At 36.9% G+C, this 26,648-nt stretch overlaps 1 protein-coding gene across 1 annotated transcript in view; it reads right to left on the bottom strand.

The window, feature by feature from the left end:
* Positions 1–26,648, bottom strand: part of LOC100374803 (rotatin-like) — a 113,793-nt gene that overhangs the window by 48,946 nt on the left and 38,199 nt on the right. The window contains exons 11-17 of the mRNA XM_085499911.1: positions 25,724–25,936; positions 25,054–25,166; positions 18,814–18,940; positions 15,807–15,932; positions 15,352–15,468; positions 14,768–14,919; positions 10,574–10,739 (exon numbers count right to left, since the gene is read on the bottom strand). Coding sequence (XP_085356037.1) covers positions 10,574–10,739; positions 14,768–14,919; positions 15,352–15,468; positions 15,807–15,932; positions 18,814–18,940; positions 25,054–25,166; positions 25,724–25,936 — 1,014 coding nt within the window. The remainder of the gene's footprint in view (positions 1–10,573; positions 10,740–14,767; positions 14,920–15,351; positions 15,469–15,806; positions 15,933–18,813; positions 18,941–25,053; positions 25,167–25,723; positions 25,937–26,648) is intronic.

The raw sequence follows: 26,648 nt of genomic DNA, 5'->3' as shown, positions 1-26,648 counted from the left end.
AAACACACTGATATGTATGATGCATGTGCCAAATACGAATGAAAATGGTACATAAATTGTGGAAATATAGTAGTAAGGCCAAAAAGTCAGATGGCTGTCAATCGGCCATCCTTGACCAGATTTTGAAACAAATTGTCATGGACATGCATTCTAACAATTATAAAGTACATGTATGTGCCAAATTTGAATGAAAACTGACAGAGCACGTCCAAGATACTGCATAAAAAAACAAAAACAAGATGCCTGCCAGTCGACCATCTTTGATCCAATTGCAAAATAAATCGTCATGGACATGTATCCTAACATGCATAATCTATGTACCAAATTTGAATGACAACTGACAAAGCATGTCCAAAATACAAAATTTTCAAAAAACAAGATGGCTGCCAGTCGGCCATTTTGAATCAAATCGCTAAACCACTGCATGTGCATATGTCCCACATAAAGTACTAGGCACAGAATCGGTCCAAGGGATTCTGAGATATGACTCCAGACGGACGCACGGACACAAGGAGACTGAATTATAAGTCCTCGTTTTCGGACTTCCCCTCCGAACGGGGACTAATAAAAAGTTATGCTTCATAAAGGGGTTCTTTGGTTATTTGGAAAGCAGTTTTGAAGCTTTAATAAGTTCTTTTCTTAATTTACTACAAGATTTGTCAAACCAAACCAATTTTGTGGTTCTTTATCCCATTTTTATTAGCGCCTTTTTTTTTTAAACAAGTGTCAGTTGTATTCATTAATATCTTTGTTAAGGGACGACGTCAAAAGATTGATGTCGGATAAAAAACTTAATTCTTTTAGTTTTTTTCCAAACCCCCTACCCCCCACTGAAACTTAATTGATAAATATTGGTCATGGCGTCAGACTACATTCACCATTAAATACAAATTGATAATCGGACAGTAGTATTGCATAGCAGTTGGTTGTCGGGTGGGTGTACAATAAGTTTACAAATGCACCTCATTTGACGCACAGATTTACACTCGAACCAAACCATTTTTCTGTTTTTTTTCCCTATTTGGTTATTTCTGTCCATGATTGAATAGAAAAAAAAACGAACTACAAATACTCCAAGATTTTTTTGACTTCATTAAAAAATAAAATCGTTTTTTGTAGGATGGAAACTTTTTGAGGTCAAAACCCCCCACCCCCAAACTAAAGGAAATAAGTTTTTTATCCTTTATTTATCTTTTGACGTCGTCCCTAACTGATTAGTAAATTCATTCACATCTACTTTTCCTGTATTATTTTTTTTAAGTAGTCTGAAAATTGTTTTTCTATTTGCTGGCTATATAACATGCCAGTAAATTTATTTTTTGACTCCTGATCCCAAATATATTTAGGAGGCGAAGGCTTTAGTTGCTCTGTAGTCCTAATTTTAATTTCCACACAAACAGATAATGTTAAGGAAATGGGACAATGGTCAGAAAGATAACTCAGATTACCAACTTTAAGGTATAGATGCATGTTTTTTTTGCTTTTCTTACCGAGACAGTCTTGGATAGATAGTGTTGAAATTTCAGAGCATTGTCAATGCTGAAACATGCCCAAAAATGAATTTTAAAATATAGGAAATCGAGGCACGTGTATGTGATTAAAAGTCTCGAAAGTTTGTTTACATTGCTCTTTGATTAACAAGTCACTGTTGATGTTATATGCAAATGAGTTGCTGGCCTCAGTTACGGTGCGGCGATGTGTAACTTCCTGTCCGCGACAATGTTTAACTTACCTCAAGTGCTATCAACTAGTTTTGCAAACTACAAAAAAAGACAAGACGTAGACGCTTCCAGCATGCAAGCGGAATACAAAAAACATACAGTTGTAAATGATAAGTAAAATTTTTCACCCTTATCTCGCAACATGTCGACAACTTCTAGCCTGGCAGCTTCTAGTGAAGTACTGTTAAATATTTTTTTTTCACGCATTTTTTTTCTCTGAGGCATTATGAAACTGACTAATTATACATTTGTCGTTTCGCTGTAACGATCACCGTGCTGATAGCATTGCGATGTTGTAGTGGATAAACACCATTCAGACCATTGCTGTGCTGTCATCCATAACTAACTTTTCAGTGGCAAAATACACAAACGTGAAATACTCGGTTACTTAAAAATAAAAAATACCCCGAAAATTACAGAAACATCGGCAACGAGATGCTGTTTTTAAACACCGCGGAACAATCATCATGCCATCTTGATACCTTAATTGGAAGCCCCCTTGTCAGCTCACATGCATCTGTAGCGATGTTGCAAAGTACGTTGTACGACCGTGCTCGGCGACCTCTGGTACTATGGCACTCAATGAATGAGGTATTTCAAGAGGTCAGGGTTTGTTTTAATTTTTATCGACCCATCTCGTCTGCTCGTAGTTGAATGAAACCTGTTTCGATTTACAATAGTTGTCTTCCATTTCGACTTTTTCTCACCGGCGATTGAGTACAAAAACTGTGAATAGCCGTTGTGTAGCAAAATATTACGGCCCATTTAAACCTGGCCGTCTAACTTCACACGGTCCATTTCCCCAGGATCGTGAAAAACTGTCATACAGAATATTTTTTAAAGGTTTGAGGAAAGGTGAATTTAGACTCAACCCACCCCACCCCACCCCACCCAATGGGGATCGATGTGTTTGTATAACTGTATGAATATCTCATCTGCTTTACGTAATCCATTGTGCCCCTCCTTAAGTGGAGAAGATAACATGACAGTTTTCACGCAAGGTTTTGACTCCGTGTACGATTTTATTTTATTATCTGACGATTGAACATCAGCAAGCGTCGGTGTATGATGGATTTTGGCATGCCGTCGTGATGCAATAGCCATTTTTGTGGACTATTTTGACAACGTCTCTACGAACAAAAAGACGTCTGGGCTTATTTTTAAAGCTTTGCATTCTCGGACAATGACATTCGAAGTGTGAAATACTGACCGGCATTGACTATACGACACACATCCTGCTTGACAACTTTGTAATATGAAAACAAAACATACTATATATACGCCTGGATGCCCCTTTGTTAATAAACAAATAATAAACGTTGTGTGAAAGTTTCACTCAAAATAAACAAGAATTGTGCTAGCTATTTAGATTTGAACTTCCATGGTAAACTGAAAAACACAAGTGGAGATAATGGCTAATTTGCACAACCATTCACTCAGTAAGAAGTTTGCTAATTGCTCATAATTCAAATGGCTGTAACAGTTCCAAATTTAAACCTATTATCGTTTTGTAAAAAGTTAAATATAGTGCATAATATGGAGATCCCGTCATTACTTTTTTATCATCATGTTTCTTTTTGATTATTTATGTACAGCCTTGCTAAATCCTGCTAAGCATTCAAAAGAGAGAATGTTTGTACCAGTTTTCTATATTTTAAAATCGTCTTTTGAGTATGTTCCACTATTCACAATGCTGTGAAATTTTAACAATCTATAGCCAAGACTGTTTGGATAATAACAAGCAAAAATCCCGTGTGCTGAGAGTATTGAAGACACATTAAAAATTAATTCAAAATTACTTGTACATGAGATATTGATGGAAAAGCTGAAAACTAATTATGTACATCAGGTAACTAATATGAACAGAACAGAACAAAAAAATTATGAATTATTATGCCAATTAGAGAATTAATATGAACAAATTTTAACCCAAAATTAATCAGACCTGTCTATTGTTCTAGAGCATTTATGTACCAAATTTTATTCAAATGTGATGATCAGTAATTGAGATATCAGTGTTAATTAATTATGTTAATTAGGAGATTAATAAGCATAAATATTTACCAAAAACTAATTGGGTTTCTGCATAGTTCTCTTTAAAAGTTTCATTAAAATCCAATTTGTGGTTCTTTATATATCAGTGGAACATTATGCAAATTAGGTAATTAATATCCAATTAAAACTAATCAGGTCTCTGCATAATCCTAGAAGATCTATGTAGCAAGTCTCATTGAAATATGATGATTACTACTTGATATATCAAAAGTTGAAAATTAATTATGCAAATTAGGTAATTAATATGTACTCATATTAGCCTAAAAACTATCAGGTCTGTGCAGTGTCCTATGACATCAATGTACCAAGTGTCATTGAAATGTGATAATTACTACTTGAAATATCAAAAGCTGAAAATTAATTAATTAATTATGCAAATTAGCTAATTAATATATACTGATATTACCCTAAAAACTATCAGGTCTGTGCAGTGTCCTATGACGTCTACCGGTATGTACCAAGTTTCACTGAAATGTAACCATTACTACAGAAATATCAAAAGCTGAAAATTAATTAATTATGCTAATTAGGTAATTAATATCTACTGATATTATCCTAAAAACTATCAGGTTTGTGCAGTGTCCTATGACATCTATGTACCAAATTTCATTGAAATGTGATGATTAGTACTTGAGATATCAGTGGAAAAGCCGAAAATTGATTAATCATTATGCAAATTAGGTAATTAATATTGCACAGATTTTTACCCAAAACTAATCAAATCTGCGCATTAGTTTGGAGCATCTGTGTGCCAAGTTTCATCAAAATCCAATGAGTGGTTCTTTAGATATCAGTGGAACAGTCATGGAACAGCTAAAAATCAGCTGATTATCATGCAAATTAGGTAATTAATATGCATGGATTTTTACCAAAACCTAATCAAATCTGCGCATTGGCCCAGAGCATATATGCACCAAGTTTCATCAAAAACTGATGTATGGTTCTTGAGATATCAGTGGAACAGACGGACACACATACATACATACACACACACACACACACACACACACACACACACACACACACACACACACACACACACACACACACACACACACACACACACACACACACACACACACACACACACACACACACACACACACACACACACACACACACACACACACACACACACACACACACACACACATACTTGTATTGCTATATGTTCCGAGGACTTCATTGGATTAACTTTTAATATAGTTGAATTAACTTTTAATACAGTTGCGATATGAACTCGATTAAAACGCGTTCCTATATAGGGTTGCGTTTTAATTGGAGTTTAATTAAACTCAATTACAATGCAATACAATGGAGAATTGCATTTTAATTAAGTTTAATTAAACAAGAGTTGAATATCCCGTGACTGAACATAGAAATGTTTGCGAAGCTTAGGTTTAGTATCGGGGTAAGGTATGGTACAATTATATTAATATTAATATAACGTGAACCATACCTTCCCCCGATACTAAACCTAAGCTACGCAAAACGTATTAATAATCGAATTAACTATTAATATAAATTATGTTTTCCGAGGACTATGAAAAAGGTCCTCGGAAGTTGCTATATATCTGTATTTTTGTCCTCGGAACATATAGCAATGCAAGTACACACACACACACACACACACCTCCACACAAACATACAGACACACTAACTGCAAAGACTCCCTTTTTGTGCTTTGCACACGGGGAGTCAAAAAAGATCAAAGAAAGCTTAGAAAGAACTCCCATGTGCTGAGAGTATTGGAGACACATTAAATATAATTTGAAATTACTTAGCTGAAAACTAATTATGCAAATCAGAAAATTAACATGAACAGATTTGATTGTAAAACTAATGAGGTCTACGCAATGTAACAAAAACTCTATGTACCAAGTTTAATTGAAATGTGATTAGAACCAAAAATATTATGATTTATTATGCTAATTGGGGAAATAATATAAACAGAGTTTTACCCCAAACTAATTAGGTTTGTACATTGTCCTAGAGCATCTTTGTACTAAGTTTCATTAAAATGGAAATTAGTACTTTAGATATCAGTGTGAAAGTTTAAAATTGGTTAATTATGCAAATTGGGTAATTAATATGTACAGATTTTAACCCACAATTATCCAGGTCTGTCTATTGTCCTACAGTATCCATGTATAAACATTCACTGATATATGATGATTACTATAAAAACCTGCAAATAAGCGCCACCCTCAATTAAGAGCCACTCAGTGAAAATTTGTTACATTTGACCCTCCATTAAGAGCCACCAAGAGTTGAGTGGTTTTGTCAATAAGAACCCAGAAATAAGTGCCAGCCACCCGGTTGTTTACAATCAGGCAGACACCGAGCTTATCGTGCCTCACTTCCACCTGCATTGTTTATTGCCCCACAGAAGGTGTGAGACAAATAAAGATTATCCCCATAACTTGCCTGATGTCCTGTGTAATTGAGAACAGAAGAATGATAGACGAAAGAAATGCACTGAGAGCGTGAATGTGACTGTCAACTTGTCCATTTTATATTTCTGACACACAATCGACCAATTCACAAACTATTCATAGTAACTACTAGTATGTTTTTTGCCGAAACACCGAAGGACACGTTGAGATATTCATTGTCAATGTGTCTTTATAACCAAGTAAAGAACGTCACGATTTTAGAACGCCTTTATCGGAAGAACGGAGGTATCGAAAATACATTCTCACAGACGGACCGGAACAGGAAGTCAGCAGAAAACAAAAGATAATCCGGTCATGGCAACGTTTGAGGGATCGTGACGTAGCTCCGACTGTGAGAATGTAATGATTATGCATCCCACTCTCGCTGATCGTGATTTTGGGTTATTTTTTGCATTTTATTTGAGACGTTCGTTTTTGGATGATTCGAGACAAAATGTTCAGGGAAGTAACAAAATAACTGGCATTAGTTTGGAGAGGACTCTCTTGCCGAAAATAATCAAAATTGAAGTCGAATGGATTAGTTCCACAAACTTGTGCGATCAACTTGTCTTACAGCAAAGTGAAGTCTACGTGACCCGCCTGACCCAAATATTTAAATTAGCTATTTGTGAGAATTGAAAATAATCTGAACTTGTACCAATCAGAAAATGCCTTGTAACAGGCCTGGGCTTTCGTGAATGATTTCGTCTCTCCGATTGGTCACAGGAAATTATTTTTAATACATGTAATTGTTACTTTCTCGGTATCGTTTCGTATTTGGTTATATAGGGGTGGGGCTATAGTTTGACCCTGTTTGCGTGGACTGTGAAGTACGTGAATATCATTATAAGCTGGCTTGATTATGAAACAGGAAATATAAACCAAAGCTGTACTGTCAGACGTCTAGCGCAATTAAAACAATGCCCAAGTACCCAAGCTGTACAAATCTATAGAAAAACGTGTTTTTATTTATTGTTTTTGCCATAAATACAAGTGATTGGGCATCATTTTTATCATTCGTTCCATGCTTCCTTTGCAAGTATGTCCTCTCCTGTCGCTGCTGGTCAGATCAATTCTATCCGAAACTATTTTATATTGTCACCAAATCAACCACCACGCCAGCCACAGCCACGCAAGTTATTCCCAGTTTTCAAGAAAAAAATTTGCCGTACCAAACTTGGTAAACAATTGTACAAGTGATTCGAGTGTTGGGTCAGACACTGAGAGTGCTACCAAATCCGACTTCAGGCATCGCTACGCATTGTCAGTGAAACGTGACTTCAGGCATTGCTACACATTGTCGATGAAACGTCGAATCGTCGTATTTATTTGACATTTGTTATTCCCATAACAGTATTTTTACAGAATAAATTAACTGCAATGATACATCATTAATAATTACTTGTCTGTTTTGGTTGTGTGTGTGTTTGCCTATCCCCTTCCCTATTTCACAATGAAAAAGTTTGATGACCCTGGTTTAAGAGCCACTGGCTACAGGGTTGTCAACATGTTACCTCAAATAAGCACCACCCAGAAATGAAAGTGTTACAAAGTGGCTCTTATTTGAGGGTTTTTAAGGTAGTACCTGAGATATCAGTGTGAAAGTTGGAAATTGGTTAATTATGCAAATTAGGTGATTAATATGCACAAATATTTACCAAAAACTAATTGGGTCTCTGCATAATTTTAGATTCATTGAAATGTGATGATTAGTACTTTAGATATCAGTAGAAAAGCTGAAAACTAATTATGCAAATTAGGTAATTAATATGTACTCATATTACCCTAAAAACTATCAGGTCTGTGCAGTGTCCTATGACATCTATGTACCAAGTTTCATTGAAATGCGATGATTATTACTTGAGATACCTGTGGAAAAGCTGAAAATTAACTAATTATGCAAATTAGGTGATTAATATGCATAAATATTTATCCGAAACAATCAATCTCTGCATAGTCCTTGAGTATGTAAGTACCAAGTTTCATTGAAATGTAATGCTCACTACTTATATCAAAAGCTGAAAATTAATTAATTATGCAAATTAGGTAATTACATGTACTGATATTACCATAAAAACTATCAGGTCTGTGCAGTGTCATATGAAATGTGATGATTAGTACTTGAGATATCAGTGGAAAAACCGAAAATTGACTAATCATTATGCAAATTAGGTAATTAGTATCCACGGATTATTACCAAAAACTAATCAAAACCTAGCATTAGTTCAGAAAATCTATGTACCAAGTTTCATTAAAATCCAATGAGTGGTTGTTTAGATATCAGTGGAACAGTCATGGAACCACTAAAAAATAGCTAATTATCATGCAAATTAGGTAATTAATATGCACGGATTTTTACCAAAAACTAATCAAATCTGCGCATATGTTCAGAGCATCTATGTACCAAGTTTCATCAAAATCCAATGAGTGGTTCTTTAGATATTAGTGGAACAGTCATAGAACAGCTAAAAATTAGCTAATTATCATGCAAATTAGGTAATTAACGAGCATGGATTTTAATCAAAACCTAGCATTAGTTCAGAGCATCTATGTACCAAGTTTCATCAAAATCCAATGAGTGGTTATTTAGATATCAGTGGAACAGTCATAGAACAGCTAAAAATTAGCTAATTATCATGCAAATTAGGTAATTAACGAGCATGGATTTTTACCAACACCTAATCAAATCTGCGCATTGGCCCAGAGCATCTATGCACCAAGTTTCATCAAAAACCGATGTATGGTTCTTGAGATAGCAGTGGAACAGTCGGTCACACATACACACATACACACATACATACACACACACACACACACACACACATACAGACACACTAACTGCAAAGACTCCCATTTTGTGCTTCGCACATGGGAGTCAAAAATTCACTCCCAAGTGCCCACGAACCTGCATCTATACCTTAAAGTGACAGACACAATGAAAGAGACTCTTAGAAACTGAACAGTAGCCTACAATGCTGGAGCCTGCCGAGTGATGATATGTAAAATTTCCTAATAAAGCGCCAATTACCCTGCCATTAACAATTATCAAGTCATTGCTTACACACAGATCTACAAGATGGTTACCAAATTTGTTAGTGTTTTTATCTAAAGTGTATCTTCTATTAAAATTATCTGCAATGTAGTTTTGGGGGGTTGGCACATGACTATTGGAATCATCAACAATAAAATCAACAATATTCCCAATTCTACTATTAAAATCTCTCATGATGATCATGTCACCCTGATGAGAGAACCTATCAATTTCTTTTTCCAAAATACTGAAATAATCTTTGTTATAGTGGTAAACAGAATTTTCTGGTGGAATGTAAATACAAGCTAAAAAAATACTTTGTTCTAAGGAAAGGAGGTTCTTGTCCAGCTTGCACCATAGAAAGTCATTATTTTCAGAATTAATTTTCGATAACCCCTTTTTAAATTTATTTTTAAACAAAATTGCAACCCCCCCCCCCCTGAATCTCTTCTACTTTTGGATAATTTTCTAATTCTATCAGATCTAAAACTACAAATATTATCTATATCTAACACAAAATTACTACTTTTACCTAACCATGTTTCCTGAACACACAAAATATAAAAACTTTCAACTGCTGATACAAAATCAGCATCCATGCATTTTTTCCCCTAAGCCTTGGCTGTTCCAACTACCAATTTTAAGTTTGGATTGCATTATTTCTAAACTGTACTTCCATGATACATCTAATTTATTTGATTTAGTAATAAGATAATCAGACAAGATGCATCATTAATTAATCTATCAATCAATCAATTAACTAATTAATTAATTAATTAATTTATTTATTTAATACAACCACAGCAGCCATATAAGGCAAATAACAGTGGTGTGTTAGTAGACACATTTGTTAAATACAATACAATACAATACAACAGTAAACAAAATTACCATAATGAAGTATCCCTATCAAGAGATCTATATAATTTTTGGATTTGTCCTTCAATTATATATATTAAAGGGATAACCATTCTTGTATGTGAACAACTGTGCAGCACTTTAATATTGTGAGAACAATTTTCATGAATTACGAGTCAGTAAAAATCATGAAATTTTGTAGCATGAAAATCCTCTGTGGTGCTACAACACAGAGAGTCAGTGACTCTCGCTAAATTTTTTCCTCTCAAATGAAATGCTGAACATTTCTAGCAGCGAAAATTAAATACTGTAACACACTATATGTACTTTAAGAAACACTCCAAAATTTAATTTCATGTTTTAGAGGCAGTTTATCAATGGTTACAGCTATGAATTAGATTTCTACACATTGTAATTACAGTGCTATATACATTGGTTCAAGACTATTCCATTGCAAACAATGCAATACTTACTTGAAAGACTGAATTGTGTGAGTCATCTATGGTTACTGGTTGATCCATAATAAATAGATTGCCCATATCTGTCAATGCAGCCTGCGTTGAAGTTGGCAGTTTATTACAACTGTCTTCTTCTTTGGATAAGAATTCAAGTATGTGTTTGATGGTTTCTGAACGAACACTGCAAATATATGAAAAATCTAAGATTATTAACTGACATTACAATTATGATATCATAAAGATATTCAAATTAAAGTTCAGGACAATAATAATAATATCTTTATTTTGTACTGTGGCCATTGGCCTTATGTACAGATACAAATAAATACATGATAAATTAGATTGGAATGGTCGCAGAAACAAGTAAAGGAAACAAATATAAAATCATAATACATAACATTTGCATAATTAAGTGTTCTCTCCAAGCATAAGTTGTCGTACTTGAAAACTATAAAATATAAATTTACCAAGGTTTAATTGTATATATGGGGTTTGATTCTGAAATAATGAAATAAACTTTATCTCTGTAGATGGGGAGTAGTAATACTGTGCAATAAACTTCAACCTCAGGGAGTTATATTTGGGACAAACTTATTACACTACAGCCAAAAGGACACAACCTCTGGTTACGTCGAGTACCACTGGCCCTACCCTTTTCAATTTGTAGTACATGGGACGAGATCCTTAATCTACATAAAGCATTTCTGTATATTGCAGAAGACTGACCAATATTTGTGAGATATTTCTCACATGTTAATTCATGTTTCACCTTACAATAAGTTACAAGTTTGAGACTTCTATTAATTTCAGAGCTCCAAACTTGTCTGGAAATATGAGGATAATGTGCACCAACTCATTTTTGCAAACTCATCTGGCCATTGAGCCAAAGAAATATGATACATTTAAGAAACAAACATATTTGACATGTTACCACACAAAGATGGGCAGTAGGTTGTCCTGTATTTCAATTACACAAAAATGTGGGAAGTAATATTTTACATCTGATTGTGTAGAATAACATGTTTGGTCATCTCAAGACATATGGTGAAATGATTGAGGGTATTGTTCAATAGGCCATCATACTTGTTTTCTTCCATTCTTAGTAACATGTATTTAATATTTTATTCATGATTTTGGTGGAATGAACTGTATTTCAGTTTTGGTTTGTTTTAAACCATAACATTACGTTATCATGTTTTTCTTCCTTTTATATTATTACATGTATTAATGTGCTATTTGTGATTTTAGTTGAGTGTTAAGGTAGAGATGCACTTTATTTGTGAATTTCAATCAAAAAGAGTTTTTTTCGTTTTTTATATAGATTTTTATCTAAAGAACATTCTGTGAAAATTTGACCAATGAATTCTTATTGGAACACCGTTAAAATTGCTGTTTATTTTCTGGTTAAAAATAAAAAAACACTCACACGTGGCAATGTTTATGTCCAATTGCCTAATTTGCATGAGTAACCAAATAACAAGACCTTGATTGACAATATGCAAATCGAGATTGTATGGGTTATAGTTCATTCAATTCACGCGCATGTGCAATTATTCTCAAATCAGTTCTCGCTCGCTAGCAAACCAAACATTATATTTCCTCAGCGTTTTTTCTTAATTTTTATCATTACATTATGCGTGGTGTGAAAAGATAGAGAGGTAGAAAGAAGATTCAGATGATTTCTATGCAAAAGCTACACTGAAGGCATCAGCCCACCGAACGAAAAACAAATCGATGTGAGCGTCCAAACATGACTTTCCCTGAAGGCATGAATCCGAGTTTCTGATTGACTGAGAGATTTTATTTTTAAATAATTGTTCTCAAAAAATAAACTGAGCATGTGAAGAATAATTTAACATTGTTTACAGTGATAACTGCTCATAGTCGAAACGAAGCTTACCCATTCACGCTTGTCACGATAAACATCATACTCTTGAATAGGCGTCAATAACTACGGTAAAACTTAGACTCTATTTTAGGCATTAGGAATGATTGAAATGACGCCAAAATACACCTTAAAAGTCCCATTTTATTTTTTTTCTAAATCCCATCCCGAATTTACGGCAGAATCTGGTCCCTCAAATAAGGGACACGTGAGCTTTGATTCTAACCGGATATATTGCACTGGGTCGGGGAGATACAAACTTGTGTGTATCTTTTGTCCAATGGGTACCTGTACTTCGATCATTCGCAAGTTTTGCTCGGTGGTGCGAGACAGCTTTGTTTGCAACCGGACGAACTCCGTTTAATTCAATAAAGCAAACAACTGACAATGCTAAAATAAATTGCAAAGGTACACTAAAATTAATTGAAAACAACCAAATAATTTCAATGAAAAATAAATCACAGAGAGAGGTAACTTGATACATTACGGTAACAACTCTTTTGACGCGCTGACCGCTTCTCCGCGTCTGATGTTTTGCTTTCCTTGTCATAATACTTACTGACTGATGATTTTGTTTTGATTTTTGAGTTTTTTAGCCTGCAACACGGCCACGACCTTTGCTTTTTCCGTGAAAAATGGGGAAGTTTACGTAAATTTGACGGACATTCCATTTTTTTAAACTACCGAAAGCACACTGTTTAGCACTCCTATTTTTTTCATTTGCCGATTTCTATTCAGAAAAATTCGACCGCTCGAAAATGCACCTTAATTTGCACCCTTAAAACATGTCAGATTTCCAACACTAATTATTTAAAACCGGTCGAAATTTTAAAACTTTTACGTTGGGAGCTGGAGCTCTCTTCTTGCAGGCGACAGTCGCCGGTAGTACAACAGCATGTTTTGTACGTACATCCGTGCGCTGATTGTCTGCGACTGTCTTAGAAAATCCCTGAATAAGGCGTTGCCAAAATCGGAAAAATAAAAAAATGCTTCCTTAAAAAACGAACATAATTCAAATATTTCTTTTAACAAATATGTTGCAGTGGGAAAAATGGGATTGGAAACAATGAACAAAACTTCTGTGCCTCGCGTTTCGATTCTAGGATTACGCGATTATTCATTATTGTGCGTTCGCTTCCTGGAGTTGGTTCTCAATACTACATAAAAATCATCAAGGATAAATAATTTAATATCCCACTTTGTACTCTTCACGGTAAACCATAGGCTCTGAAATACTCGTAGATTTTTTATTGAAAATACATCGAAGAGAAGCCATGATGTTTTGATCATGATAAAAGGTCACCTTCCTAGGACCGTCCCCTGTTTAATAATTCATGAGATGACGTCATATTTACTGGGCATTGCCACGTGTTTTTACCGACCCCATCAAAACACTGGTATGAATGACGTGTTTCTGATTTATATATTCAAGAGCAGTTGTTCTGGTCCAACGATTTTACATAAAATGTCTATGTCTATACGTCAACTTTCAATTTCAATAGTCTAGAAAGTATGACAAAGTATGACAAAGCAGTAAATCCCGGTTTAACGCGCAAATATGCAAATTAGCCTTTTTCTCGACTTCTATTTTTGGTGAATTCTTGGGTTTTAAATTAAAATAGCTGATAGACGCTTTGGCCATTTGCCTCGAAATTTTCACACATTATTGACAAGGTGCTCCCCCTTCAAAATGCGTCCGGACAGTTTATTACGGCGAGTGGAACAAAAATAACAAGTCCGCAATTAACATGGATATATAAATTATGCAAAAATAGAAAAGAGTGAACTTTGAGGTCATGCTGTGCGACTTTGAAAGTCGTTAGAGATGAGTGGACGCATTTGAATTAGTAGTATACCAAGGTATCCAGTGATGTAATTTTACCCACAAATGTACTTGAAGTTTTTAAGCTAATTTTTTTTAAACCACTTTTGTCCAAAAAAGCATATTTTTGAACCAAAATCAAAAACGCATTCTGGATATTTAAAATAAAGACAAGTTTTACAAAGTTTGTATAATAAGCTTTCAGAAAATATATAACATGTTGGATATATAATACCATCTTCATTGTCTAATTACTCAATTAAAAAGCAAGCCAAATAAACTGCATCTCTACCTTAAACACTCTGTTTAAATTAACTATTATTTCTGTTTTTGTTTCACAACCATAAAATTATTCTCTGTAGCACATTTATTATTTATTTTTAAATAAATCATCTTATGCAAAGACTCAACAAAATCGCTCAATGTATGGACACAGGCTCAGCATGTACTAGGTGTACAGGACAAAGTCTTTGTTTTTTTTATCTGTGATAGTGCTTCATACCTGCAACTCTTTGAAAACATCAATCGCAGATTACATCTAAAGTGATCCAATTTGGGTAGTAATGGTTCGCCTTTTTTATCTTTGTCTTCTGGTTTGCAATGAATTATATCTAATATACTGGTGCCTAGATTGGTTTGCTTCTCCACATATGCCTAAAGGTTAGTAGATAAATGCATGACATAGGTAGTAAAGTGTACCGGTAACCAGAAAATGTTCACAATTATATAATTTACAGGTCTGTGTAAGAAATAAAACTTTCACCAGCCAAATGTTATAAAATTTCTTGACTTTCCCTAATAAATAAAACTAAAAGAATTTAATATGTACCAAGTTTGAATGAAATTTGCTCATGAATGTTTGAGAAGTTATAACAGTCTGTTCTGGGTTAATACTCAAACTGAAAGGACGTAATTCCATTAAACCTTGTATTTAATGGTTTGAAAGAAATATACATACTGCTGATTTGGTATTACTGTGAGCTGAGTGAACCCACAACCTCCTTGATACCTCGACATGCACACACTGGACACACACACTAAGCATGTCATCTTGACACTAACTGATACTTTTTCTGAATTACTAACCTGAAGTATAGATATAACTGGTAACAAGACATCTATAAACTGTTTCCACACTGCTGAACTCATCAGTAATTTACTTTGTAGTAGATACAGTAATATCTGCCTAGCCATCAAAGATACCTGCAAAGTGGAATAATAAATACTATTGCTTCATAAAAATGTTGCATGTGGTAAGAAATCTGAAAAATTTATTAATTATATAAAATAATGAGGACTAAATAAATGATGGTAAAGCATGATAAGTGAAACATTTTACAGATGTTATCATATATTATTGTTATATTTTATTTTCACTGAATCATTACCTCAGCAAAAATAGCGAAAATTACATCCAAGTGAAAATAAAGTATTTTATAGTACTGTAAGAAATCAAGTACTGTCATGTTTGGTTATTTGTTAGCTGGATGATGTATGTACACAAACAATGAAATCAAAAGCCAGGGTTGAATTTACTTTACCTGTTCATCGCCATCAGTCATGCCAAAACAACTGATTTCATAAAGTATCTGTGAATCCAATAAAAATTTGACATTGGAATATGTCAGCAAACCTGGCTGTGTTACCTGCGTGATTCCCAGGGCATCCTACAATGGAGATAATATAGTAAATACCATGCAATAAATGATTCAACATTTAATACATCTACTGCCGATATCTTCCACCAGATAGTCAGGGATTGCCAAGACCTATTGTATAAAAAAGCTCCAGCAGGCAATGTGTTAACAGGACTGTGGGAAAATAAATAAAACAAATCATTTAAATTTTAACTGCAGATTTCACATTTTCTAAACTTTCAATGCCATCATTTTTATGGAACATTTCACACACTTTTATTGTAATTTTTTTAAATATATTTTGTTAATTGACCGAATGGGCATGATTTTCATTTGGCTACAGGCTTGATTAATATGAAAACAAGCCATGCATGGCACAGTCCCTGTTAGTTATCGAATTTAAGATATATAGTTTTGTTTATAGTAATATAGCTGGAATATAACCATGTCAGGAATATGATTACGATGATTGTTAAGCATTAAAATGATTGACATTTGTATCTGATTGTCAAACAAGTACTTTGTCCACATTGAGAAATATTGCTCTGAAACAGCATAATGAATACATGTATATATCTATAACATGATGTATAATGAATATATAAAATTTGAACATAATCAGTCAAAGCATGTCAGAGATATGGCTCTAGAAGCCCATTCATTAAAACAAAATGGCCACCAGTCAGCCATTTTGAATCCTATCTGAAAATAAAATGATGTGTATCAGGATCCTGTAATGTCTAACGTATGTACCAAGTATGAACAAAATCCATTCATAAATGCCAGAAATGCTTGATATTTAATGATTTTTTTAGCACACCATTCGGCCAATTTTAATAGGATCGTCAAACCAATATATCTGTATATCTATGACATGATGTATAATGAATATTTAAAATTTGAACATAATCAGTCAAAGCAAGTCAGGGATATGGCACTAGAATCACATTCATTAAAACAAAATGGCTGCCAGTCGGCCATTTTGAATCTTATCTGAAAAACAAAATGATGTGCATCAAGGTCCTATAACATCAAATGTATATACCAAGTGTGAACAAAATCCATCTGTAAACAGCTGAGAAATGCTTAATTTTGATTATTTTAGAACAAAAATGACTGCCATTCGGCCATCTTGAATCAGATCGTGAAAAACAAGTTGATGTGCATATGTATAATGTAATGCAGTGTTCTCCCCGGGAATTTAATTTGCATATAATTTGCATATCATTTACATAATAATAATAGGAATTGACCAAATCACATTTACACCCACACAATAAACAACATATATTTTCAAAAACAATTAGTGGCAAATATTTATTTGCTTCACACAGTGTTATAAACACTTTTATTTCGGGCACTTTTGTAATATTAATGAGCTCGGTCACAGTGCAAATATTTTTTTTTATTGGAGTCAAAATATTACGTTTCAGTTTAGAAGAGTTTGAATTTAAAAATGAAACATTCAGAATTTCTCAAAATGCAAATGCTGCAGACTAAAAAGAAACAAATAAATTGTAAAAGGTTAAATGAAACTCATTTGAAATGTTTCAGCCAGGATTTTGTTCACGACTTTCATGATCTTATTTACTACAAAATTCTCCAAAAATCGACCACGAAATTATTTGGCGGATTGCTGGTTATTATTCCGACCATCAGCTTCTACAACGTTTACATTTTCAGTAATGAACAAACAAATAAAACTTCCAAATGATCATCAAAGTTATGACGTGACATAACTTACTTCGCGATGTTATACACCGGTTATACCAATAATTCCTCTTACTCAGTCATGATGCCATGCAAAAAATTATACTTCTTTTTTATTATATGAAAAAAATGTAAAATTTGAATTAGTTTTATCGGGAGCAATTATTTGTGATCACTCCATCACTTCGGTGAAAAACACAGACCCACCATGATAGTTGTGACGCATTAGTTAACCGGCATGTGTCCTTTGACCTGATGGGTCAAAAATGCCATTAACCAATCAGAATGCCGCATGGTAATGCTGGTAGAACCCTAAGTTTTCCGAATGGTAGTGATCATAAAAATTACATTGCGGAAGTAAAGCGATGTCGTAGCACGATGTGTTGGTATGGATTTCAGATGAAAACTGCATGATGGTTTTCGAAAGAGATGATTACCTAGCAATTTTTAAAAGGTAAAAGAAGTCTTGAAAGAAGAGTTTTTACATGATTCACGATGATAACAGTTCAGATGTATTTTACCCAATCATGCAATAAACACATTTTTTTCTTGAGTAGCGTAAACTGATCATGAACTCAGCTTTGCCCATGTTACATCGGGGTGGAATTGATTTTGAAAGAATTTTAGCTTTCAATCTAAAGACTGTGTCTATCGTCAGAAAGTATTTACTTACAAAAAAAAGAGGTGCTAATTTTACAAAAATGACTTGTATTGTTTAAAGCTGCTACCACATCGCACGACTATATGTCTATTGTTTACAAATTACAATCCATGACTGGCAGGATGTGTGTTGGTCGGTACGTAAGTATAATAACAATATGACAATAGTCCTGGTCGGAAGCGTTTTAGTGGTGTTCCCTAATTTTGAGTGCCGGTCGGGCAGACCAGCGTGACGATTTCCCCAATAAAAAAAGCACTGTGGCGGTCTTGCTAATCACCGTGGCGGTGTCAGACCGGTATGGCGGCAAATCGAAGCACTGTGGTGGGACCGCCACGCTGTTTACATCCTGGGGAGAACACTGGTAATGTATGATGTATGCGTGAAGTTTGATTGGTCCAGGCATTTCTAAGATACAGGTGCGGACGCACGCACGGAGGTCAAATCTCCGTCCGAACAGGGACTAAAAAACGATGCATGTTTATTTTCTGTTTCCTAATTTAAAAGAAGCACTTAGTCTGTATGAAGTAAATAACCATGTACCTTCACGATATCTAGAATTACTGTATATGAGCATGTTTTCACTTTACCCAGTGGATGGGCCAAGTATTTCAAGAATACCTTCGTGCATTGTGTCACCAGTGAAGTATTGACATTTATTGGTTTGCATCTGAGAACAGAGAAGAATGAAAAACTGTTATCTATTATTTTAAAGACAGATTAAAGACAGATACAATCATGTTTAGAAGAGTGAGTAACGGTATGAAAAAGATAGACAAAGTTTATTTCTACTGTAATAAATAAATAATAAATATAATCAAAGAAAGCTTTGAAAGAACTCCCATGTGCTGAGAGTATTGGAGACGTATTAAAATTAATTAAAAATTTAAGATTTGTTTTTCAAACAAGAAGCTTGGCAACTAATTTTTGTCCGCTATTTGAGATGCATAACATGAAAAAAATGTGATTCACATTATCAAAATTTATAATACATACAGAAAATACGTTTGATTTTTCATCCATGGTTTTTAGTCTAATTAGTCCCAGAGCAAATCTGCAATGAATTCAATTTAAATCGGATTATTTTAGATATCAGAAATGGGCTAATAATAGATAATCAATATGCATGTTTATCAACATTAAACTAATCATGTCTGTGGATTACCTCAATGAACCAAATGAATTATTTTACAAATTAAACAAGTATTATGCATTTATTATGATTTAGGTCTGTATATTGTTTCAGGGTGCACATGTACAAAGTTTCATTATAAGGTGATGATTGATCCTAACTAAATTAGTGGAATGCCGAACGGTAAATCATTATGCAAATTAAGTAATTAGTATTGATGTATATAAACCTGAATCTAATTTGATCACATTATGTACCAAGATAAGATAAGTACTATCACAGACCATCTATGTACGAAGTTTCATTGAAATGTAATTAGAACCAAAAATTATGATTTATTATGCAAATTAGGTAATTAATATGCACTGATTTTAACTCAAAACTAATCAGGTTTGTGCATTGTCCTAGAACATCAATGTACCAAGATTCATTGAAATCGGATAATTACAAATGTAGTACTTGCGATATCAGTGTAAAGCCAACAATTAACTAATTATGCAAATTAGTTTATTAATATGCACGCATTTTTACTTAAAATTAATCAGGTCTTTGGATTGTTCAAAAGCATCTATGTACCAAGTTTCATTGAAAAGTAATGAAGTAATAGTACTTGAAATATCAAAAGCTGAAAATTGATTAAATATGCAATTTAGGTAATTAATAATTCACATACCTGTCTGCATCGTCCTATGTATCTATGTAAGTTTCATTGAAATGTGCTGATTAGTACCTGAGATATCAGTGGAAAAGCCGAAAATTGACTAATCATTATGCAAATTAGGCTAATTTTATGTATGGATTTTTATCCAAACCTAATCAACTCTGTGCATTCACCCAGAGCATCTATGTACCAAGTTTCATCAAAATCTAATGAATGGCTCTTTAGATATCAGTGGAACAGTCAAGGAACAGCTAAAATATTAGGGTTGTAAACCTGTTTGTTTACCGAATCATACCTACCAAAAAGTCTGTGGAAATAATAAATTCCATTTATTACAGCCCCAATGACAACGGGTCGCCGGAAGCTTGTGGGGAGGTGGGCGGTTTCCACAGACTTTCTGGTAGGCATGATTAGGTAAACAAATGGGTTTGTACAACCCTAATAGTTTACTACATCACCTACCAGAAAGTCCGTGGAAATAATAAATTCCATTTATTACTTGAAGGCAGAGTAGCACGCTCACCGAAGGTGGGGAAGTTCCGAGGGTAGACCCCCCAATATAGGGAGGCTACTAAAGCCGGTCAACTGAACACCAAATAGGGCACCTAACAATTTTAATGCATCAAAACCGTATATTGCTAGGGTTCGATAGCGCTGAACGAAAAACAGTAGCGTCAAGCAAAGGAGACTGGTTTCAGCTGAAGGCACTATCGCGCTAACACTTTCCCGCATAGGGCAACTTGGTGATGAGCTGGGTCAACGAACACAGTCTGACCCGTCACCACTGGACCCAACCTGTAGAGGCCCTCCTGCAGTGCTTGGAGGTCTCGTGGGTAATAATTAATGAAGACATTCTGAGATCTCCAGAACCCTGCTCGAAGCACCTGCTTGAGCGAGGCCCCAGACATCAAAGCCAATGAGTTAGCTACCCCGCGCACCTTGTGTGCCTTCACCTGGTGGCGTTCCAATGAACCGATGAAGAAGCAGTTAACCTATACGCTTCCACGACCGTATCAACAATCCACCGCGAAATGGTGATATTCGAAGCAGGGTGGCTCTGTTTGCCCCGCCCATAACAGACAAACATGCGCTTCTCACTGCCTCTAGACACCTTGGTGTGATTGCAGTACCAGCTCAGAGCTCGAACCGAGCATAGAATTCGTTCCTGACGGTCTTCCTTGCCCACTATGTAAGTGAGGCATGGGATGACAATTGGCTCAGGGTCACGCCCTGGGATTTGATTCTTGACAAGAAAGCCCAGCAGAGTCTTCAGAATAACTTGCGAGTTCATAAAGGAGGCACATCCGTCACTAAAGGACAGTGCCCCTATCTCTGAGTGCCAAAAGAAAACTGTTTTCATAGTGACATGCTTCATGTCTGCCTTATCCATAGGCTCGAAAAGGGGGTGTCGTAACGCAGACAGAACTAACGACAAGTCCCAGTCAGGAGGATTCGTTAGCCCCTTGGTGTGTGGCCTCTTCGAGTGGAAAGACTTAAACAGTTGTATCATAATAGAACTCAAAGCCAGTTTCAGTCCAGCAGATTTTGAAAAACTGGGAATAAAACTGACCGATATCCAAGAATTGTCGATATAGATTTCCCTTGATTAAACAAATAAAGGAAAAAATCGGCTACCTTGCTATTAGAGGGACTGAGATGATCAATCTCCCTTCCGTCACACCAATCAGAGTACAGTTTCCATCTGGATTCGCGAGGAACTTGGACAATTCTGCAGAAAAGCCTTGCGCTTGCATGAGTTTTTAGCCTCCACACGTGAAGATAGAATAACACTGGGCTCATTGGTAGCATGCCGTCCGGCTGGAACAACAGATCTGGAAGATCCAGCAGCTCCACTGGCGACTCGACTAGAAGTTCCAGCAACAACGGGAATCAGATCTTCACTGGCCAATTGGGCGCCACCAACGTCAGAACACGGGTGGGCTAGAGTCGTAACTTCTCCAACACTTGGTGCACCAGATGGAAGGGTGGAAAGGCGTAAGCGTCTATTTGGCTCCAAGAGATCGGTAGAGCGTCCGTCCGCCACCCATTGGGGGATCCTGGAACCGAGTACGTCTCGAAAGGGCATCCACGACACTGTTGCGTATCCCCGGAAGGTGGTGAGCCGATAGCTCCACTTGGTTCTCCAGGCACCAAAGGAGAATCTCCTTCGCTAGCTTCGACAACGTGGGGAACGTGTCCCCCCCTCCTTGTTGATGTACGACACTACAAGCGAGCCGCATCGCTTCTGAATGTCGAACTGCATACCCAGAAACACTAGGCTGTGGGACGATATTGGGATGGACTTGGCAATATTTAATTAAAAGCCCAACTCGTGCAGGAGCGTCTGCGTCAACCGCACGTGCTCCACTATGACCTCCCTGTCCCGGTTGTGTATTAACCAGTCGTCGAGGTATGTAGCAGCTTGGTCACCTGTCTTAGCACATGGTGAAGACATACAGTACTGTGCACAGACCTGGTGATGCACAAGGCGTATCTATTTCTCCAGAAGGCTTGCTACTTCCTGTCGGATTGTCTCCGCCTTGACCTCGTCCCTCTGCAAAAGACCTGAGGGAGGGTGAGGATTCAGAGAAGGAGGAGACCGAAGTGGAATTTGATACCCGTGAGACACTACTTTGAGCGCCCAGGGATCGAAAACCCTCCTGCGCCAAGCTGGTATGTGCTGCATAAGGTGCGATTCCACGGAAAAGAGCGGACGGGAGTTCGGAGCTAGTGCTTCTCGAACTCCATCTTCCAAAATGGGAGGACGAAGAGGGGGAGACTGAGCCTGGGGACCCCGGAGAGGGAGACCCAGAGTCGTACCACCATCTATATCTAGGCAGCCGGCAAAACCTTCAAAGAGACTTCGCGCCCCCCCAGTCCCTAGAAGTGTCAGAACGCCAAGCACTAACGCCACGTTTCTTGGGTTTCGTTGACGCTTCTCGCTCCTAGTCTTCTTCTGCCCCTTCGAAGGAGACCATGGCGGACTTACTACCTGGGCTGTCTTGCGGTTTTGGTCTGACCCGTTGACCAAAAGGACTAGCTACCTTAGCCAACAGAGACGATTGCTTCAATTGGATACACTGATCTTCCGCAACCGCCAAACCATTCACCGCATCCACTAACCGGCCACCAAATAGCCAGTCATGCCCCCCAAGGCCTTTTCTGCAGGAGATCAAACTCGTCTTTCACTAGAGTAGGATAGGCGCACAGACCCAGAACTGCTTCACGCTCAGCCGAAACCACTCCTGCCAAGAGGGCAGTATGGACTTATTGCACATAGCGACTCTCTGAGCCACCAGGAACTGGCCCATCTGCCCGAGGATCGAGGTTTGTTGCTGAGCATCCAGACGGTCGGAACTTAGCAAGGGAAACCCATTCTAAAAAAATTATGGGTCTAAGTTCTGCCCGTAAAGCCCTATGCACTAGTAAGCTCTGGTGCCGGTCAAATGACCACGCAACGTGGCCTCCCCGATCCGCACTACCTGCCTTAACAAAAGTATGGGTACCGGGATCAGGTCAGGGAACCCATGGAGAAGGCTGTGGTACCACGCGAGTGTCCCACTCAGGGGAACCATCGACGGTTCGCTTAGCCCCAATGGGGAATCGATTGGCCCAACAGAAGGCATTGGACGTGACCGCTCCGAAACCAGGTTCAAGCTGTTTGTCCTCCCCCGAAGGGTACCAATCGCCCCCTCCATCGCCCTCTGAGCTCCTTCCATAGCCTGGGTCACACAAGGTGCCCAGGGGAGTTGGCCGGCGGGAGTGGGAGTGGAGAGCGCCGATGAAAGTGGGTCCAAAGGAGACTCCCGGGAGGGGGGGGGGTCCTGATTACCACCGGCCCCATGTAAAACAAAAGTCTCGCGGCTGTCACTGCACGGTTCACAAGCTGCGACCTGAACTGGGCTGGGCTCCGGTTGGTTGGGTATCCTGTGACTGCCCCGCCAAAGTGGGGATGAGAAACAACAAAGTGCCCGCCCCCCCTCCTGTCAGGGAAGTGGTCGCTGTCCCCCATAAGAGGGTTGCGTACTACCCTGTACAGGAGTACCAACACTGGAGTTCCCTCGCCTCGTCAAAAGAGGGGACACTCTGCACGACTTGGGAAGACACAGAAAATAATGCCTGGTCAGCCCGAGCTTGGGGGGGGTGGGTGGTTGGTTACGGGCGAGGACACGTAAGGCGATCCATTCCGGGGAGAGGGCCCCCTTCTATAAAATAAGTGGGCTCTCCCCTTCCCACTGATGTGAATTGTCCCCCACTGACCCTCTAAAGGAGAGATCACTGGGAGAAAGGGAAACAACTTGACCCTAGCCCTGGTGGTGGAGGTAGTGGAGATACAGGCAATATCTCAACCCCCCCAAGGTCCTCCCGAGTCCTACCCTGAGACTGCAGAAAAGCAGGTAGAGCATGTCCTACGTTCCGTCGGCGGGACGTTCTTCGTCTTTTTTTGAGACTTAGGCATATTAGAGTCTGCAAAAATTACGAAAGTTAATTATCATGCAAATCAGGTAATTAATATGTACGGATTTCAACCAAAACCTAATCAAATCTGCGCATTAACCCAGAGCATCTATACACCAAGTTTCATTAAAAACCAATATACGGTTCTTGAGATATCAGTGGAATGGACAGACACACACACACACACACATACAGACAGGGTAATACAAAGACTCCCATTGCATGCTTTGCACACGGGAGTCAAAAACTGTGCTTTAATACACATTATGCGAGTAAGCAATACTGTAATTTACTACATCAAGTACACATGTCGTCAATCTATTATTTGAAGACAGATTGAAGACAGATTAAAGACAGATACATTCATGTTTAGAAGAGTGAGTCACGGTATGAAAGAGAGACACTGTGCTTTAATACGCATAAAGTAATGCGAGTAATTTACTACATCAAGTATACCAATAAAGTGGTTCTTGCAAACAATTATTGCAGAAGAACAAAAAAAAGAATGCTCGAGATGATACATCATACTTACATATCAGAACATAAGTGAATGAATTTTTCCACCAATGGCATATGATAATGATATGGTATGCTATGTAAGGCTTCTTCTGCCATGCTGATCTGTACCTGAACTGAGACATCACACTAAATACAAGCATGAAGAGATTACTTAGTATAGTTGGTATATACAATTGTGTATTGGACTCTTTTAGTTTCTGTAAAGTGCTCCACACATTTATAAGCACATCTCTATTTGTCTTTGATTGATAAAATATTTGCTGTGTCATTGATGTAAATTTGTAATGGCCATCACCAAAATGTGGACACTGAAAGCATAGTTTATACGCAATACACCAACATTGTACATTATATTACTTGCAAGTGGAAAAAGGTGGCCACAGGATGGCACCTGAGTGACCAGAGAGCACAACCTATTGAAATCCAGTTTTGTCAAGCAAACATCAAAAATTCTGCCTTGGGGCCCCTGGGTGGAATGTCCTCTGACAGCCTCTCACTGGTGATTTTACCGGTTAGTGTCATTTTCCATAACAATTGTGCGACATGATAACTTCAGTCATCACCAGATGATCGAAATGGTGACTATTACAGGAACCCACTCTACTCTAGAATGCATGTTTCAAAGAAAATGCAGCTAGATGCAAAAGATAGAAATAAAATAATAATAAAATAATGTCTAATACCTGATAGTCGCATGTTTTGAGAAACTTGCATGCTGACTGCATAGAATCATATACAGACATAGCTGAGTTATAGATCTCATACTGATCACTATTTGTTTCAGTGATATATTTCAAGGCGATATCCTTAATGTTTGGATATGTAAGACATAACGTATAATCCATAACAACTAGACACAAGGCAGAGTTCAAACTCTCTGGTAAGACATCACTAGCCTGTAAAAAAATACAAATAGAAACAATGATGGCAACAAACATTGAAGTGTATACAATGTATTTACTATTATATTATAGCATTGTCCATACCAGCAAATTTTATGACGTCATTGCCACAGATTATTCGTGATAATGTATTACATTATTGAGCATCAAGGCCTCGTACCATGGATAGGAATAGGATGTTGAGTTGGGAAATGGCCGCTGCACACTTTATTGTGCTTGTTTGTGTTTGTGAATAGGAATCGTTGCGTGAACGTGTTGACTTTATATAATTTACTTCCAGTGTATATTGGAAATCAGACTAGACTTGCAGTAAGCTATTTTCTGATTTCCTTTTTACCCAATATATATATATTTTTTCTTACCATTTGTTTTTCTCTGTATTTGTTTTTGTGTGTGGCTTACTTTTGTTATCATTTTTCAGTGTTTCTTATTGTTATCATTATTGGGTATTAAGGATGCGGTAGAGTTAGCATGCTCTAAAAAGTAAAAACTGTTTTCATGAGGAAAAGTTTTTTGAAGCATAGCAAATTATATATTTTCTTGAAGCCCTTGTTCCTGGCTTTTTGAAAAAAATGATGTGCGACATGTACCACAAATTAGTCACGTGATTACTAAGTAAACATAGAGGTGTTATTTTGAATAAAAATGAGTTTTGTATGAAAACCGTAGGGGTTTTGTAAAAAAAAGAAAGCTGAAAAATCAAGGC

Source organism: Saccoglossus kowalevskii, chromosome 6 (genome assembly GCF_978046115.1).
Source record: "Saccoglossus kowalevskii chromosome 6, keSacKowa6.1, whole genome shotgun sequence".
Taxonomy (NCBI): domain Eukaryota; kingdom Metazoa; phylum Hemichordata; class Enteropneusta; family Harrimaniidae; genus Saccoglossus; species Saccoglossus kowalevskii.
This window is presented reverse-complemented; position numbering and strand designations above follow the sequence as displayed.